Here is an 18,587-nt window from a genome sequence, read left to right as displayed (position 1 = left end):
GTCTGACCCCCCGCCAGACTCTAGCTCTCCCTCTCTCCAACTCTCTCGCTCTCTCTTTGTGTATGTGGAAAATACCTTTGCATTTGGTAAATTAAAAATATATGCCGTTTATTGCGCGCTTTGGCTGCGATTGCCCTCAGCGGCACTTCGCGCCATGCGGCGTATGCGTAATATGCGTTCTCTCGTCCTTTTCCCTTTTTTTTTTTTGCGACTGCGGCACTCCAATTCTCAATGTTTTTTTGCTGCGTAATTTCTTTGTTTTCTGTTGGTTTGATTTCTTTTTACTTTTTTTTTCGGGAAAATCAGCGAATGTCTGCTGCAAAGAATGCGATAAAAATCTGTGAGTGACGAGGGAGTAAAGCAGACAAAAGTTGCAGGGGGAAGGGGCTGAAAGTGGCTCGAAAATCTGAGTGGAAGAGGCATAAAGCTAAGAATTAGCCCAAGAACATATGAAGCAGCTGTTGTCAAACCAATAATTATCGATGTTGTGTGAGAAAATGTAAAATTTGTATCGATAAATATCGGATGTTTGTGTGTGATATATTTTAATAACGGAGTATGCTAGAGCAAAGCTTCTGATTGAGAAAACTTACTTTATGCTTGAAAATCAGCTATAGTGATAAACGATAAAACTTAATTAAAATAATCGATTACTTATGCAATATAATCGAGTATAAAGCAGAAGGATTGAAACATTATATAGATGTGGAGTATTTCAATAATATTCTCCAAGTTGAGTATATGTCAACTATCGATTAATATTGATATATATCGATATCAATAAAAAGAAACGAAATTAAATATATTTTTTAGTAAATTAATCATCGATATCGATGCAGACGATAGTAATCTAGGTTCAAAAATTTCACAATAATTGTTATCGATCAGTTTATCGAGTGTACTACAAGCAGCAGTCAATCGTAAGTAATGGATTATCCCTTCAGCTACGCTTTAATTTATATGAACTAAAGTTTGCCAGGGTTAACATAAAATATTTTCACGAGTTGAAACAAAAATCGGGATTTAATGTCCACTTGCAACAATGTAAAATCACACAATTGGCTTACAAATTCCCTTCTCCCTTCTCCTTTTTTTTATACCCTGAACCCATTTTCAATGGGAAATCAGGGTATAATGGTTTTGTTGAAATGTATGTAACAGGGAGAAGGAGGCGTGGCAGACCCCACGAAGTATATATATTCTTGATCAGGGTGACGAGCTGAGTTGATTTGGCCCTGTCCGTCTGTCTGTCCGTCTGTCCGTCTGTCCGTCTGTCCGTCTGTCCGTATGTATGAACGCGTCGATTTCAGAAGATATAAGAGCTAGAGACTTCAAATTTTTTTTAAAATGTCCGTAATTACAGCGCGCATATCAAGTTTATCATTAAAATTCGATAACTCATCCCGATATTTTTTTATCGATAAAAAACCTTATCGAAAACCAGTTATAAAATTATATCTTCTACACCTTTATTGCTAGAGTCTCCAAATTTTTTATATATGCTTATATGCAATTTATACAATTTCGGTTTTTGTTAAAATTTACCCCCCACCTCTAAATTCACCCCCTCACCCTCACTTTTGTAAAACACGTATTTCAAATACTAGAGACTTGTGCTTTGGCAATTACATGCATATCCATGTTATAATCATAATCTGAAAGTTTCATGAAGATCGTACGTCCATAAAAAAAGTTATTAAACAATTAAGTTCTCATAGTAAGCGCACACTGCAGCCCATGCGTGTTTATGCGTGGGTGCTTGTGTGTGTATGTGTTTGTGTATGTGTGTGTATGTGTTTGTGTATGTGTGTGTGTATGTGTATGTGTGTGTGTATGCGTTTGTGTATGTATGCGTGTGTGTGTGTGTATGCCTGTGTGTGCGTACGTGCCTGTGTGTGTGTGTGTGCGTGTTTCTTGCGTAAGCTGAAAGACGCGAAAAATTATTGAAATATCTATTGCTCCAAGGGTTCAGGGGATCTCGTAGTCGAGCAGTCTCGACTAGAGCTTTCTTACTTGTTTTAAATTTTTTTTTTGTTTGTCACACACAATCATAAAAGCCCATTAAGTGACAATAGTCAGACAGCTGTACGAATGCTGCGAGTGCAGCACTTGACAACATATGCGAACAAAAGTTGAGCCTTCATGAACTGCGAGCGATAAAGCTGACTTTGACAAAGGCATAAAAAATGCGACTACTTGGCTACATAATCAGAGCTGGGAACAATTGGCAGTTGGTAGCTGAAGTGCAACGCAATCGTTGACGTTTTTCACTCTTTTTTCCCATATTGAATGAAAGATGCGGCTCAACGTTGAAGCGGCTTTCACGACAATATTTTTCCACTTTGATTCAATTTAGTAACGGGATTAAAGCTAAAGCCAGTATTGTCGTGCATGTTGAGTGCTGGATATATGTGCGGATGTAAGGTTTGACATATGTTGAATAGGGATAGTGCTTCCGCTCAAGTGTATGCGGTGATCAGAAGTCGTTGATCATGTATAAATTGAGATTTCAATTGCGAAAATTTTTTATTGAAATTTTGAACTACATATATCAATCGCCAAGTGTAAAGACATAGCATTCTCTTATTTGATTAGACTTAGTAGTATCTGATTTTAGCTAAGGGTTAGTCCTTGAAAACTCGAATATGAATTCGAAACCGGAATACATTCGATTTGTCCAGAAAGCTCGAAATTTCTAAGACTTTGTGTAGTCAATTGATAGTAGAGATCCTTGCAAGTCGAAAGAGGCATTAGTTTTGTATATGGAGAAGCCTTTGTCTGATTAACAGTCATTTATCAAATTCCAACGAATCGATAATTATCGATTTGTGGCTCAAAAGAAACGATTTCATACAAATGAAAGCGAATTTGTTCTATCATATATATATGTATATGTATGTATGTGTGTATGCATGTATGCATGTATGTGTGTGTATGTATGTATGTATGTAGGTATGTATGTATGTGTGTATGCGTGTATGTATGTATGTGTGTATGTATGTATGTGTATATGTATGTATGTGGGTATGTATATATGTATGTGGGTATGTATGTATGTATGTATGTATGTATGCATGTATGTATGTATGTATGTGTGTGTATGTATGTATGTATGTATGTATGTATGTATGTATGTATGTATGTAAGTATATATGTATGGATATATATATATATATATATGGAGATATACATATATCAATATACCCACTGTGCATATCTTTTCATATAGGATATTTAAATGAAAAGAAAGTTTTTCGTTGAGTATACGTAGCTGCATACATTGCGTATACGTCAGGTTGTCTGTCAGCTTTAAGCTAGACCACGCCCACGCCCACGCTGCGCGCTTGTGCACCTGCCCACATCGGCGGCGACTGCAGCGCAGCTTTGATAAAATGCAGTAAAATGTGCAAATTGAATTTTCTGTCAATTTGGTTGCCACAGACTAAAGGGGCGTGCCACTTTGAAAGGATAACCAGATAGACAGATTGTGAAAGAGAAGCGCGCGAGAGGCGTATAGAGGGGGAGTGGCAAAGTCGGAGCCGTGCAGAGCAGCGGGTCATAACTCACATGAAATCTGTAAGGAGCCACGCATCCTGCGGCTCATCCTGCTCGGCATTAACCCGAAATGAACTCGACGCAGCTAAGCCAGCCAGCCTGCTGCTGCCCCCCGCACTTAAAGACTGCTCAAATCAGGCGAAACATCTTTCGCCAGCTGGATAAACATTATGCTCAGCCAGAAGTTTTGGGAGGGGGTGGGCTGGGTTGGGCTGGGCTGGGGAGGCATGGCTGCGCTTGACATGTTTGCTTATGCATAAAACGCTGCCGCATCGCGAACTGTGAACCACTTGAGGAAGCTGCCAGCCAGGACACAGCCACCGAGTTATCAAGCAGCGTGCAGGCATTTGCCGCATCTCCCGCTCGATTGGCCGCGCGGCAGCTAGCCCCGCCCCGCCCGGCCCGGCACGGCACGGCACGGCCTGTAGCCAGTTTATTGCATGTCGCTCCATTGTTTGCCTTTCAATTTCTATTTTAGTTTTACTCACTCAGCTGGGGAAGGCAGCCAAATGAACTCTGATGAAATCGGCAATGATTCATGAAATGGCAAAAAGTCTCTTCTCTACTTTGCTTTTCGCTGTCTGCTCACAAGATATGGCCTACACATGTCGATATTATGTGAAACTAACTAGTATCAATAGGAAATAAATATTCAAATTGATGGCACGTTTTGAAATCATATTTATTGATTTCTATTTCGTTGAGTCTCTTCATATGAATGGACTTTTTACAGCACGTCAATCGTTTTTCTGTTATCGATAAATGCGATAGGTGTCAGATTATCAGTGAAAAACTTTGTTCATATTTCGATCTAGATTTGAAACATGCAAGTGTATATCTTGCTCTGTCTCTCTGTCTCTGTTCTCTGTTTCATTCCCTCCCTTTCCTCCTCACTCTTCCTCTAGCTGTCTATTTGCTTTGCGCATTCCATTTATTCATTACTTTTCATTCATTGTATTTGCCCTCTGTCTCTCGCGCTCATCATTTATCATACTCTTTTTTCTCACCCTATCAGATTTTCACTTCCATTCTCTAAAGATCTCCCAATCTCTATTTGTAGCTTCTACTCTGCCTTCTTAGCTCTACCTTACCCTTCCTCTCTATCAAACAGTCTCTGCAGTTTTCTCTACAATTCTCTCTATTATTCCTCTCCTTCTCTCTCTCCATCTCTAGCCACATCTCTTTCGAGATATATATTTATATATCTCACTCTCACCTAGTTTGCTATCATTTCCACTTCGCTTTCTTCTTATAACATAATTAGCCTTGAATGCTCATCATCACGCTCATTGCCTTGAGACATGCATTTTCATCATTCATCATTACGATTTGCTTTAGGGCAAACCTCACGGATATCAGTAAACATCAATAAACATCTTTGAACAGTTCACTTCGAGAGTGTCGCGACTTTCCGACGCCGAAAGGCAAAATAAACAGACAACCAAATGCTCCATAAACAGAGGCAAAGCAACAAAAATGTGGGGAAACAGAAAATGAGAGAGAACTATATATATGTTTATATATGTATGTATGTATACATATGTACACATGATGCATACACGTGTCAGTTGCGCATCGATTCGTGCACAGTGGTTCATCGAACCAATTAAGCAATAGTTAAATACGTCTTGAACTGACCTCGTATACCGAAATTGTATTTGTATATGCTAATATATATATACAAATATTATTTAATATGTTTCCTTTTGCTTGAATCCACTTTCCATTCGTACTAATTCTATATCCTGATCCTCTCTTCTTCTCTCATTTTCTACGCCTTTTCTGTTGCTATCTCAAGATCTCATTCAGTACATCCGTCTCTTTTCTTCTTTCTGTTTCATCTTCTTTCTTTATCTATATACGTATATCATTCTTCTCTCTCTAAGTCTCTCTCTATGTCTTTCTATCTATGACTCTCTCTAACTCCCTCTCTCTTTCTCACACTGTTTCACTATCTATATATCTATCTTTTACCTTGACTTATTCTCTCACTAACTCCCTCCTTCTCTCTATGCAATTACTCATTCTCCTCGTTTTCTCTCCCTATCGATCTCTCTCTCTCTCTCTCTCGCTCTCTTTCTCTCTCTCTCTCTCTTTAACAATTATGTTCTCTCCCTCTTTCCTTCTCTCACTCTTTTTCTCTCTGTCTATCCCTTCTATCTATCACCCTCACTCTTTCTCTCACTGTTTCTCTCTCACCATCGATTTCTCTCTAAGGATTATGTTCACTCCCTTTCTCTCTCTCTCTCTCTCTCTCTCTCTCTCACTCTCTCCATCTGTCTTTCTCCCTCTAGAAAATACAATATTTTTCCAATTCTCTCTTTCAATCAATTATCATGAAACTTTCGCCACTGTCCATAGCAGTTGCAGTTGCAACACTCAACGGATCAAAGCGACGTCCACAATTCCCCATCCTCAGGCCGGGGGCACTTGTGTGCGTCGTCCGTAATGAAAACTGTGACGTGTGTGACGAATGTGCCGAACCAGGCGTACCTAGAGCACCACCTGAAGTATCTGAAGTGCCTGGAGGAGCACCTGAAGTGCCTGGAACTCAGTGTACTCGGTACTCCTCAATGCATGTGTTCTTCGTTGTTTCTCTTTTATGTCACTTCATTTTCAATTTCAGCTACAGCTACCGGGTAGCTATAGTTGAAATAGTTGATTAACTGATGCATATTTATTTAAGAGAAATTGTCATTTCGCAAGTGGCTTATCTAAGCTGCTTTGAGTGGCTTTGGACAGAGTTTAAAGTTGAAGTTTGGACTTTGCTTAGCTATTTAAACCCTATGGAGTCTTATTCGCATTGGAACTACATAATAATTTGTGATCTCTTATCACCTAAAATTTTGTCAGATCAATATCTATTAAGCCATATAGATCAAACAGTTTTTAGAATTATTATCTGCCTAGTTAGGGTTGCTTAGGTAGTTCAGTTTTAGCTTTATTTCTTCATGTATGTACATATATGCAAAGACGGTGCTATTTTTGTATAGGTAGAGTCGAAAAATATTTCTGTTCGCGCTCTTCATTAAATTTTCCGGGTATCTTCCACAGTTGCTGTCGGAATATGAGAATCAATGAATAACTTGAGGAATATGATTTTCAACTTTATTTAAACTATTTTTATTTTTTTTTTATCTTATATATATTCCGATTTATAGATATTTTAATTCTGTTCTGCTCCAATTGCATACGATTTTTTGTTTAATTTAATGGGAGCAGAGATGCCTTTTAAAGCCTTTGCCACGCCCCCTTTTGATATGTGTGAGTGTGTGCGTGCCAACTACAATTGGTTGAATGCATAGCTCTGCCCGCACAGCAGGCAATACCAAACGCTTCCATAGCTCCATAGTTGGGTATACACTTCGCGTCATCAGGTTAGCGCCCCCCCTTACACTCATTTTCTTTTACGTTTTTCTCTTTGCCTATTGCACGCAACTTCTTGGTTTTTTTTATACCCTGAACCCATTTTCAATGGGAAATCAGGGTATAATGGTTTTGTTGAAATGTATGTAACAGGGAGAAGGAGGCGTGGCAGACCCCACAAAGTATATATATTCTTGATCAGGGTGACGAGCTGAGTTGATTTGGCCCTGTCCGTCTGTCTGTCCGTCTGTCCGTCCGTCCGTCTGTCCGTCTGTCCGTATGTATGAACGCGTCGATTTCAGAAGATATAAGAGCTAGAGACTTCAAATTTTTTTTAAAATGTCCGTAATTACAGCGCGCATATCAAGTTTATCATTAAAATTCGATAACTCATCCCGATCTTTTTTTATCGATAAAAACCCTTATCGAAAACTAGTTATAAAATTATATCTTCTACACCATTATTGCTAGAGTCTCCAAATTTTTAATGTATGCTTACATGCAATTTATACAATTTCGGTTTTTGTTAAAATTTACCCCCCACCCTTAAATTCACCCCCTCACCTTCACTTTTGTAAAAAGCGTATTTCAAATACTAGAGACTTGTGCTTTATCATTTACATGCATATCCATGTTATAATCATAATCTAAAAGTTTCATGAAGATCGTACGTCCATAAAAAAAGTTATTAAACAATTAAGTTCTCATAGTAAGCGCTCACTGCCGCCTATGCGTGTTTATGCTTGTGTGTGTATGTGTGTATGTGTGTGTGTGTGTGTGTGTGTGTGTGTGTGTGTGTATGTATGTGTGTGTATGTATGCCTGTGTGTGCGTACGTGCGTGTGTGTGTGCGTGTTTCTTGTGTAAGCTGAAAGACGCGAAAAATTATTGAAATATCTATTGCTCCAAGGGTTCAGGGGATCTCGTAGTCGAGCAGTCTCGACTAGAGCTTTCTTACTTGTTTTTATTTCATTATCATCATATGAGATGTCTCTCATACCAAAAAAAAGCGCGAGTGAAAACCCGTTATGTTTTATTTTCTATTCTTTTCTATTTTCGCAAAAAATGTGTGCACTTATTTTGCGTCATCAGATTAGCGCCCCCAAATGCAATTGTAATTATCTTGCTTATTTTGGCAATTACACTCACCAAATTTTTTGTGGAGCTCAAAGCATTCAATATATTTATAGTATGGGTAAAGAAACAGTTTTATCTTTGGTTGAAAATCAAAGATTGAGGCATACTTTGAATCTAGACTATGCAACCATAAAATTGCTGAAAAAACAGGAAAAAACAGAAAACTAAGTGGCAATTTTCTTACAAATAGGGAAAACTATGGAAAAAACTATATAAGCGGCAATAATCAAGCGATTTCAGAAGGAAATAGAAGAGCATTAGTTCGGGAAGCTTCGAATTCCCATGAATCGACCACCAAGATTAGGGATAAAATCGGTGTTAAGACGAGCTTATCAACGGTCCAAAGAGCAATAAGGAAAGTTAATTACCTAAAGAAACAGAATGTAAACAAGTAAGAAAACTCTAGTCGAGAGTGCTCGACTAGATACTACCCTGAACCCAACAAATAAAAATGCTCATTTAGTATGGCTGAAATTTCAATTTCGATGTATTTAAAAATATAAATAAAATACCAAACTCATTTAATAAAATATAAAAATATTTTGAAATAATTAAAAAAAAATTAACATCAGTTGCATCGATCGGGATTCGAACCGCGACTCCTCGGTCGAGCGTCACGCTGCTAACACACTAGGCCACCTCACTCCTGCTATTGGCGCTGGCAAAACTCAAATAGATTCACTGCTGCAGCGCCATCTACCAAAACTAAACGAAACTAACTGCTGGTGTGATTCTAAGAATCTGCTAGAATAACCAAACTATTAAAAACGCACATAAAGTATAGTTAAAATTTCAATTTCGGTGTATTTAAAAATATAAATTAAATAGAAAACGTATTTATGAAAATATAAAAATATTTTGAAACAATTAAAAAAAAAAAACATCAGTGTTGCACCGATCGGGATTCGAACCGCGACTTCTTGATCGAGCGTCATGCACCTAACACACTAGGCCACCCCACTCCTGCTGGTGGCGCTGGCAAAACTCAAATAGATTCACTGCTGCAGCGCCATCTACCAAAACTAAACGAAACTAACAGCTGATGTGATTCAACGAATGTTTTTGTTGTAGCTGCTGCACGTGCGTTTGTTAATTGGCCAAATATTTGATTATTTTTTATTAATTTTTGACTGAACGGAATTTAATGAAACTTTCAGCATATGATCTACATATTATATTGAATATTTGAGAAATTTGAAAAAAGAAAAATCATTCACAAATAGCTATAGAGGCACCTGATTTGAACTTGAATGTTTTTACTCGATAAAAACATAACGGGATGATTTATCGAATTTTAAAAGCAAACTCGACGTCCGCGCTGTATATACGGTCATTTTAAAAAAAAATTCAAGTCTCTAGCTCTTATATCTTCGGAAATCGACGCGTTCAAACATACGGACAGACGGACAGACGGACAGACGGACGGACGGACAGACGGACAGACGGACAGACGGACAGACGGACAGACAGACAGACGGACAGGGCTAAATCGACTCAGCTCGTCGCCCTGATCAAGAATATATATACTTTGTGGGGTCTGCCACGCCTCCTTCTGCCTGTTACATACATTTCAACAAAACCATTATACCCTGATTTCCCATTTTCAATGGGTTCAGGGTATAAAAAAAGACACCAGTCGATATGCTAAGAAAAGAAATACGCATTAATTTTGGCCGGGCGAACATGACGTGGTCTACCCAATGGCAGCATGTTGGCTTTTCTGATGAGAAAAATTTAATTTGGAAGGAACTGATGGCTAAATTTATTATATCCATGACCTACGCATAGAAGAACATAATTTGGAACGGTTTCCAAGCCGTTGCGGCGGGGGGGGTGGTGTGGCATTGATGTAGGGTGCAATATCTTACTACAGCGCTTGTAAGCTCCAATTTTTTACATCGCGCATGAACGCATAGGACTATAACACCGTGTTTAAAACTACTGTTCCGCATTTCTATAACCTGTCTGAAAACCGGCATTAGATTTCCCAGCATGATAATGCTCCAAATCCAAATCCAGATCCCTGAAGTCCTGGATTCAGGGCCAAAAAATTGATCTCATGGAGTGGCCACCATACTCACTCGACCTTAATATCATTGGAAACGTCTGGGGATGGTTGGTCAGGAAGTATATGAGTCCGGAAAGCATTATAGTGCAAAGACAGAGTTAATCGAAGGTACTGAACACGTTTGGCCAACCATATCCTTGAATAATATTGAACAACTTTATAATTCCACTCCTAATCGAATTTTTGAAGTAGTTTCAAACAAAAAACGGCACTACGCACTACTAATATTACTTAAAAATAATAATAGCTTAAAATACGGTGTTATTTTTGGTCATTAACTTAAATAAATTGAATTTAGCGCAGGGGGCGCTAATCTGATGACCAAATTTTTGTTACATGTTTTTTGTACATTTTACAAAAAAAAATATTAAACAAGTAAGAAAGCTCTAGTCGAGACTGCTCGACTACGAGATCCCCTGAACCCTTGGAGTGCTAGCTATTTCAATAATTTTTCGCGTCTTTCAGCTTACACAAGAAACACACACACATACACAAACACATACACACACAAGCACCCACGCATAAACACGCATGGGCTGCAGTGTGCGCTTACTATGAGAACTTAATTGTTTAACAACTTCTTTTGTGGACGTACGATCTTCATGAAACTTTCAGATTATGATTATAACATGAATATGCATGTAATTGCCAAAGCACAAGTCTCTAGTATTTGAAATACGCGTTTTACAAAAGTGAGGGTGAGGGGGTAAAATTAGAGGTGGGGGGTAAATTTTAACAAAAACCGAAATTGTATAAATTGCATATAAGCATATATAAAAAATTTGGAGACTCTAGCAATAAAGGTGTAGAAGATATAATTTTATAACTGGTTTTCGATAAGGTTTTTCATCGATAAAAAAAGATCGGGATGAGTTATCGAATTTTAATGATAAACTCGATATCCGCGCTGTAATTACGAACATTTTACAAAAAATTTGAAGTCTCTAGCTCTTATATCTTCGGAAATCGACGCGTTCAAACATACGGACAGACGGACAGACGGACAGACGGACAGACGGACAGACGGACAGACGGACAGACGGACAGACAGACAGACGGACAGGGCCAAATCAACTCAGCTCGTCACCCTGATCAAGAATATATATACTTTGTGGGGTCTGCCACGCCTCCTTCTGCCTGTTACATACATTTCAACAAAACCATTATACCCTGATTTCCCATTTTCAATGGGTTCAGGGTATAAAAATAATCCCTATTGTTACAGTAGCCATTCTTTTTGTATTTTAAAGATAAATAAATGGAGTATAATGTAAAAAAATTTCAAAGATGGAGCTCTGATAGTTTAGATTTTATTTAGCTTTGAGGTTGAGTGTAAAGGGGGGCGCTAACCTGATGACGCGCAGTGTATGTATGCGTGTGTGTGTGTGTGTGTGTGTGTGTGTGTGTGTGTGTGTGTGTGGCATCTACCAAGATTGATGGGAATTTAAATTGAGCATTTCGTTATAAATATGCGCGCGTTTTACTGTGTTTTGCGGCAGACGTCGGCATTGCAGCTGCCTTACAACGCTCCCTCCCCGCGCGCTGCTTCTCCCTATCCGCCTCTGACTTGGCTGAATGCGTTGCCAAAAACTAAAACCTCAAGAGCTACACACACACACATGCACACTCACGCCGACGTCAGCAACACATGGGCGTGCTTCTCTCCCCCCTAGCCGATGCCTATGGTCTATGCGGAACAGCGTCTTCTGCCTACAGCCCCCACGACTTTATCTTTCTTCGCTGCACAGTATACCCTGTAATCAGGCAGATATATCAGGAGAGAAGTAAAGACAAATAATTGAGAATCATATTGAGAATGATAATGGTAAGGACAGAGAAGAGAAAAGTAGAGGAGAGCAGGGAAAGAAAAAAGAGATGATAACATGGTAAAAATTGGGAAAAGAAGATGAGACAACATCTGGGAAAAGAAGAGTAAGGGAGACAAGAGTATTCATTTTCTGTGTTAAACTGTATTCACTGCAAATTGCGTAGGGTATCTCATAGCTGTGCTCACTCAGTTATTTCTTATAGAGCTCTGACTTTGACACGCATAATTCCTAAGCAACAGAACGTAGACCCTCTTAATTTCTGTTTCTTCTTTTTCTCCCTCTGCTCTTCCTCTTGTCCTATTCTTCTCATTTCCTTTCACAACCTAAAAATTGCATTTCCGCTGACTTTATTCCTATTACTCTGCCACACACACACACACACACGCAGAAAACCGACACGAATTCGTGACAGTTTTATGCACACAAATACATACGCACAAATACACTCTTGCCAGGAATGCAGCCTACATGCGAGCAAACACGACTAGAAGATACCTCGCCAGCTGCATATGAGCATATATTTTAAACGGATTTTATCAGTCTCTATCAATTTCCTCTCTCAGCGGTCTTCTTCATCTACCAAGAACATCTACCTCCTTCATCTACCTCCTTCATCTACCTCCCTCATTGCACTCCTTCTTATAGATCATCCTAATACACACATATTTACATACATATTTATAAATTCCCAATCAATTTATTCTCTGCTTTTCTCCAGCTAAAGCTTCTAATCTATCTTTTCTTGATAATTCTTTTAGGCTAAGAACTCGGAGCTGCGCCGACAATTGCATATACAGGATATTTGCATAACTTTCAGAATTGTGATAAATATTTATGTAAAGTGAATGCTGTTGCCGTGCGTATATCTGGAATAGATATAATTTGTGTACAGCGAACTCTATATGCAAACAAATTCAGCTCAGCTGAGAGCTTGGCGCCCGACCGCCTGATGGTCAATAACAAAAATAATATCAAGTAAATAATAAAAACAATCAATAATAATCATTGCAATTTGAAGTTGGCTCTGAGAGCGACAAAACGGGAAAGAGGGAGAGAGATAGAGGGAGTGAGTGAGAGAGACGGGGATAAAGTTGCTCAAATTATCCAGCTCCAGCTCGAGCTTGAGGCGTGAGAGGCCCCTCAGAGATCAGATAGCGGTGCAGCGAACAAGTCGTCTGCTATAAGCTTGTGGATCATTGTGGAGCTCGGTGGAGAATGGCGAAATGCGTGGACTACAAATGGCGCAAACGCATGTGCAACAAGTGGCAGCAGGAGCAGCTGCAGCAGCAGCAGCAGGAGCTGGAGCAACAGCAGCTACAGCAGCAATTGCAGCGGGAGCAGGAACAGCAGCTGCAGCAACAGCACCTACAGTGGGAGCAGGAACGGCAGCGCCAGCAGGAGCAGCAGCTGCGGGAGCAGGAGCAGCAGCAGATGCTGCAGCAAAAGCAGCTACAGCAGCAACTGCAGTGGGAGCAGGAGCAGCTGCTTCGGGAACAGGAGCAGCAGTTGCAGCGGGAACAAGAGCAGCAGCAGCTGCTGCAACAACAGCAACTACAGCAACTACGGGAACATGAGCAGCAGTTGCTGGGGGAGCAGGAGCACCAGCAGATGCTACAGCAGCAGCAGCTGCAGTGGGAGCAGGAACAGCAGCGCCAGCAGGAGCAGCAGCTACGGGAGCATGAGCAGCAGTTGCAGTGGGAGCAGGATCAGCAACGCCAGCAGATGCAACAGCTATGGGAGCATGAACAGCAGCTGCTGCGGGAGCAGGAGCAGCAGTTGCAGCGGGAGCAGCAACAGCAACTACAGCAGCAACTGCAGCAGCAGCAACTACATCAGCAACTGCGAGAACAGGAGCAGCAGTTGCTGCGGGAGCAAAAGCAGCAACAGCAACTACAGCAGCAATTGCAGCGGGAGCAGGAGCAGCAAGAACAGCAGCGACAGAAGCAAAAGCAGCAGAAGCAGCAGCAGCGGGAGCACAAGCGACAGCAGCAGAAACAGCAGCGACAGCAGCTGAAGCAGCAGCGACAGTTGCAGAAACAGCAGCAGCGACAGCAGCAGAAGCAGCAGCGACAGCAGCAGAAGCTGCAGCGACAGCAGCAGAAGCAGCAGCTGCGGGAGCAGCAGCAGAAGCAGCAGCAGCGGGAGAAGCAGCAGAAGCAGCATCTGCGGGATCAGCAGCGGGAGCATCGGGAGCAGCAGCTTCAGCTGCAGATACAGTTGAAACTGCAGCGGGAGCAGGAGCAGCAGCTGAAACTGCAGCGGGAACAGGATCAGCAGCTGCAGCTGCAGATACAGCTGAAACTGCAGCTGGAGCAGGAGCAGCAGCTGAAACTGCAACGGGAGCAGGAGCAGCAGCTGAAACTGCAGCGGGAGCAGGAGCAACAGCTGAAACTGCAGCGGGAGCAGGAGCAGCAGCTGAAACTGCAGCGGGAGCAGGAGCAGCAGCTGAAACTGCAACGGGAACAGGATCAGCAGCTGAAACTGCAGCGGAAGCAGGAGCAGCAGCTGAAACTGCAGCGAAAGCAGGAGCAGCAGCTGAAACTGCAGCGGGAGCAGGAGCAGCAGCTGAAACTGCAGCGGGAGCAGGAGCAACAGCTGAAACTGCAGCGGGAGCAGGAGCAGCAGCTGAAACTGCAGCGGGAACAGGATCAGCAGCTACAGCTGCAGATACAGCTGAAACTGCAGCTGGAGCAGGAGCAGCAGCTGAAACTGCAACGGGAGCAGGAGCAACAGCTGAAACTGCAGCGGGAGCAGGAGCAGCAGCTGAAACTGCAACGGGAACAGGATCAGCAGCTGAAACTGCAGCGGAAGCAGGAGCAGCAGCTGAAACTGCAGCGAAAGCAGGAGCAGCAGCTGAAACTGCAGCGGGAGCAGGAGCAGCAGCTGAAACTGCAGCGGGAGCAGGAGCAGCAGCTGAAACTGCAGCGGAAGCAGGAGCAACAGCTGAAACTGCAGCGGGAGCAGGAGCAGCAGCTGAAACTGCAGCGGGAGCAGGAGCAGCAGCTGAAACTGCAGCGGAAGCAGGAGCAACAGCTGAAACTGCAGCGGGAGCAGGAGCAGCAGCTGAAACTGCAGCGGGAACAGGATCAGAAGCTGCAGCTGCAGATACAGCTGAAACTGCAGCGGGAGCAGGAGCAACAGCAGAAACTGCAGCGGGAGCAGGAGCAACAGCAGAAACTGCAGCGGGAGCAGGAGCAGCAGCTGAAACTGCAGCGGGAGCAGGAGCAACAGCTGAAACTGCAGCGGGAGCAGGAGCAGCAGCTGAAACTGCAGCGGAAGCAGGAGCAGCAGCTGAAACTGCAACGGGAGCAGGAGCAACAGCTGAAACTGCATCGGGAGCAGGAGCAGCAGCTGAAACTGCAGCGGGAGCAGGAGCAGCAGCTGAAACTGCAGCGGAAGCAGGAGCAACAGCTGAAACTGCAGCGGGAGCAGGAGCAGCAGCTGAAACTGCAGCGGGAACAGGATCAGAAGCTGCAGCTGCAGATACAGCTGAAACTGCAGCGGGAGCAGGAGCAACAGCAGAAACTGCAGCGGGAGCAGGAGCAACAGCAGAAACTGCAGCGGGAGCAGGAGCAGCAGCTGAAACTGCAGCGGGAGCAGGAGCAACAGCTGAAACTGCAGCGGGAGCAGGAGCAACAGCAGAAACTGCAGCGGGAGCAGGAGCAGCAGCTGAAACTGCAGCGGGAGCAGGAGCAACAGCAGAAACTGCAGCGGGAGCAGGAGCAGCAGCTGAAACTTCAGAGGGAGCAGGAGCAGCAGCAGCAATTGCAGCTACAGCAACAGCAACTGCAGCTACAACACCAGCAGCAGAAGCAACTGCAGCAACAGCAACTGCAGCAACAGCAACTGCAGCAACAGCAACTGCAGCATCAGCTACTACAGCAACAGCATCACCAACATCGCCAGCAGGAGCATAAGCAGCACTCCGAGCATCTACAGCTCCCACAGTCGAAACTATCGATGCCACCGCTGGCAATGGTGCATGCTGGATGGACAGGACCGCCTCAGCTGGCCGAGAATGGCGGCTTTAACAGCTTCCTGGACGATCCGAGCAATCTGCGCAAACTGTTCCTCCCGCGGCGCACTCTGCAGCTGCTGTCGGAGCTGCCGGACTTCCAGTGGCTGGTCAGGGGCTGCTTCGTGCGCGTTCGCTTGGAGCACGGCCATCGTGTGGCACAGATCCAGAGCGTCGTCAAGTGGCAGCCGAGCAGCGAGCTCACGTTGGTCTTGCGCACTGACAGCAATCCACGCGTCTATCCGCTGTCGCAGCTGGCCAACACGTACTACGAGCGGTGCGAGCTGCTCGAATGGCGTTACATTTGGCAGAGCTGCCACTTCGAGCTGCCCACCAAGTGCATCGTCGAACAGAAGCATCAGGCCCTGGTCAACGCCAATCTGCGGGTGCAGCAGAAGCTGTGCGATGTTGAGCTCACCCTCAAGCAGGAGTACTTCATCGAGAGCGAATTGCCCGCCCTTGCCGCTTCCAGCAACGCCACTGCCACACCACCGCGCACCACGCAACAGATCAAGTACCTGGTGGAGCCCATGGAGTGCTACAGACGCTATCTGCCCACGACGCCGCCAGGTGAGTAGACCCAATCAGTCAGCGCAGCCCATTCCACTCACTGTCGCCACAGTTACAGCTGCTGCCGTTGCCACTGCCAAAGCGAGTAAGCCGCACGAGCTGACGACTCCCAATTGCCCCAAGAAGAAAATTTCCCTAGACGAATATCGTGAGCGCTGCATCAAGAAGAAGAAGTGATGATGATGAACAAGAAACACAAACTGATGATATCAAAACTGATGTAAAACACAAACCAAAATAAAATCAAAATAGAAACTATATAATAATAATGTAATGTGAAAGCAGCTTCAGGCTTAGCCTAAAACCTTATGATCTTATGATTACTACATTCCACTACCTGCTAAAATTACAAAACAAAATTTTGTTTTTCTTTTTTAATTTAATTTAATTTAATTTTAATTTTAATTAATGTCTGTTTTTCTAACTTCAGTAATTTTTAAATATTTAATTTATTTTTAAATTATTCTTGAGCTTTAAATAACTTTAATAATATTTGCTATAATCACTAGAATTTATAAACAACTGTTTTCCATTTTTTATTTTTATTTTAATTTTTTTTTTTTTTAATTTTTTCTTAGAGAATTTTAAGACTTTGAAATTTTATACTGTTTTATATATTTTCAATAAATTTAGTTTTTAAATATGTATTTAAATTATTATTGTATTCTAGATACTGAGCTTATACAAAACTCAATAGAATTTTAATGATTTTTTTAAAATAATTTTTTTTAATTTTTATTTTATAACATTCACTTATTTGTTTTTGTATAAATGTAAGACAGTTTCTACCAAAAATTAAATTAAAACTAAACTAAGCTGAACTATTGTTAAGGTTTGATATTTTTTTGATATATGACAAATATAAATTTGTTTAATAAATAAATAATGACTGTTTTATATATTTTCAATTAATTTTATTTTTTAAATATGTACACTATACTTGTATTCTAGTTACTGAGTTTATACAAAATTGAATAGAGTTTGAATTTTTTTTTTTTTTTTTTTTTATTTAATTTTTGTATTTTATAACATTCATTCAGTTTGTTTTTATATAAATTTAAGACAGTTGCTACCGAAAATTAAATTACAAATAAACTAAGCAGAACTATTGTTAAGGTTTGATATATTTTTTTTTTATATATAACAAATATAAATTTGTTTAAAAAATAAATAAAGACTGTTTTATATATTTTCAATAAATTTTCTTTTTTTTTTTTAATATTTATTTAAATTATACTTTTATTCTAGATACTGAGCTTATACAATATTGAATAGAATTTGAATGATTTTTTTTTTTTTTTTTTTTTTTTTTTTTTTAAATTCCATTAATGAATGGAATTTTGTTTTTATATAAATTTAAGACAGTTGCTACCGAAAATTAAATTACAACTAAACTAAGCAGAACTATTGTTAAGGTTTGATATTTTTTATATGTACCAAATACATATATTTTTTTAAATAAATAAATAAAAAATTAAAAATAAAATAAAATAAAATAAAATTGTGGTCTATATTTATGATATATATTTTTAGATATATACATGTCTGTAAATTAGCTCTACTAATATGCAAATTCTTTTTTCATTCCAGTGACATAAATTTTGTTGCATAATTTAAGGCGCACTGAAATATTTCTATACATCATGTCTTCACACATCATATGCATGTATTTATATGCAAGCTTTTTAAGATTTTTCCATAATAATTCTGTATAGTGAAAATACACAATTATTTTTTAGAATAAACACATCCCGAATCGATTATAAATCACATGATTCGTATTAGACTCAACCAAAAGTTTCTTCTTCAGTTTTGTGCTCACAGCGCATTTCAGCAGTCTTAAGAGCTATAATCATTTTATATATAAGTGAGAAATTAGCGGATTCAGTTTCAATGTGATTTCATTAATTCATAGAAATCGTCTTAAGTTTCAAGGCCTTTAGCAAAATACTTAAATTGAAATCAATTTCAAGTTAAATAACCTAGAGAAAAACTAAAAATATTTGCAACCAAACAAATTCTTGTGGAATTGCCAAATCGAGGGTTGC

At 40.8% G+C, this 18,587-nt stretch overlaps 1 protein-coding gene across 1 annotated transcript in view; it reads left to right on the top strand.

The window, feature by feature from the left end:
- The window catches only part of LOC108618541 (uncharacterized), a 40,837-nt gene extending 23,915 nt beyond the window's left edge, over positions 1-16,922 (top strand). Inside the window, exons 2-3 of the mRNA XM_018014601.2 lie at positions 12,713-16,539; positions 16,592-16,922. Of these exons, the coding sequence (XP_017870090.2) occupies positions 13,170-16,539; positions 16,592-16,716 (3,495 nt within the window). The 5' untranslated portion in view covers positions 12,713-13,169 and the 3' untranslated portion in view covers positions 16,717-16,922. The remainder of the gene's footprint in view (positions 1-12,712; positions 16,540-16,591) is intronic.
- Positions 16,923-18,587: the final 1,665 nt, after the last annotated feature.

The sequence above is a fragment of the Drosophila arizonae genome, chromosome X (assembly GCF_054131065.1).
Source record: "Drosophila arizonae isolate 15081-1271.41 chromosome X, UAZ_ARI_1.0, whole genome shotgun sequence".
Lineage (NCBI taxonomy): Eukaryota > Metazoa > Arthropoda > Insecta > Diptera > Drosophilidae > Drosophila > Drosophila arizonae.
Note: the sequence above shows the minus strand (reverse complement) of the source record. Positions and strands in the feature narration are given on the sequence as shown.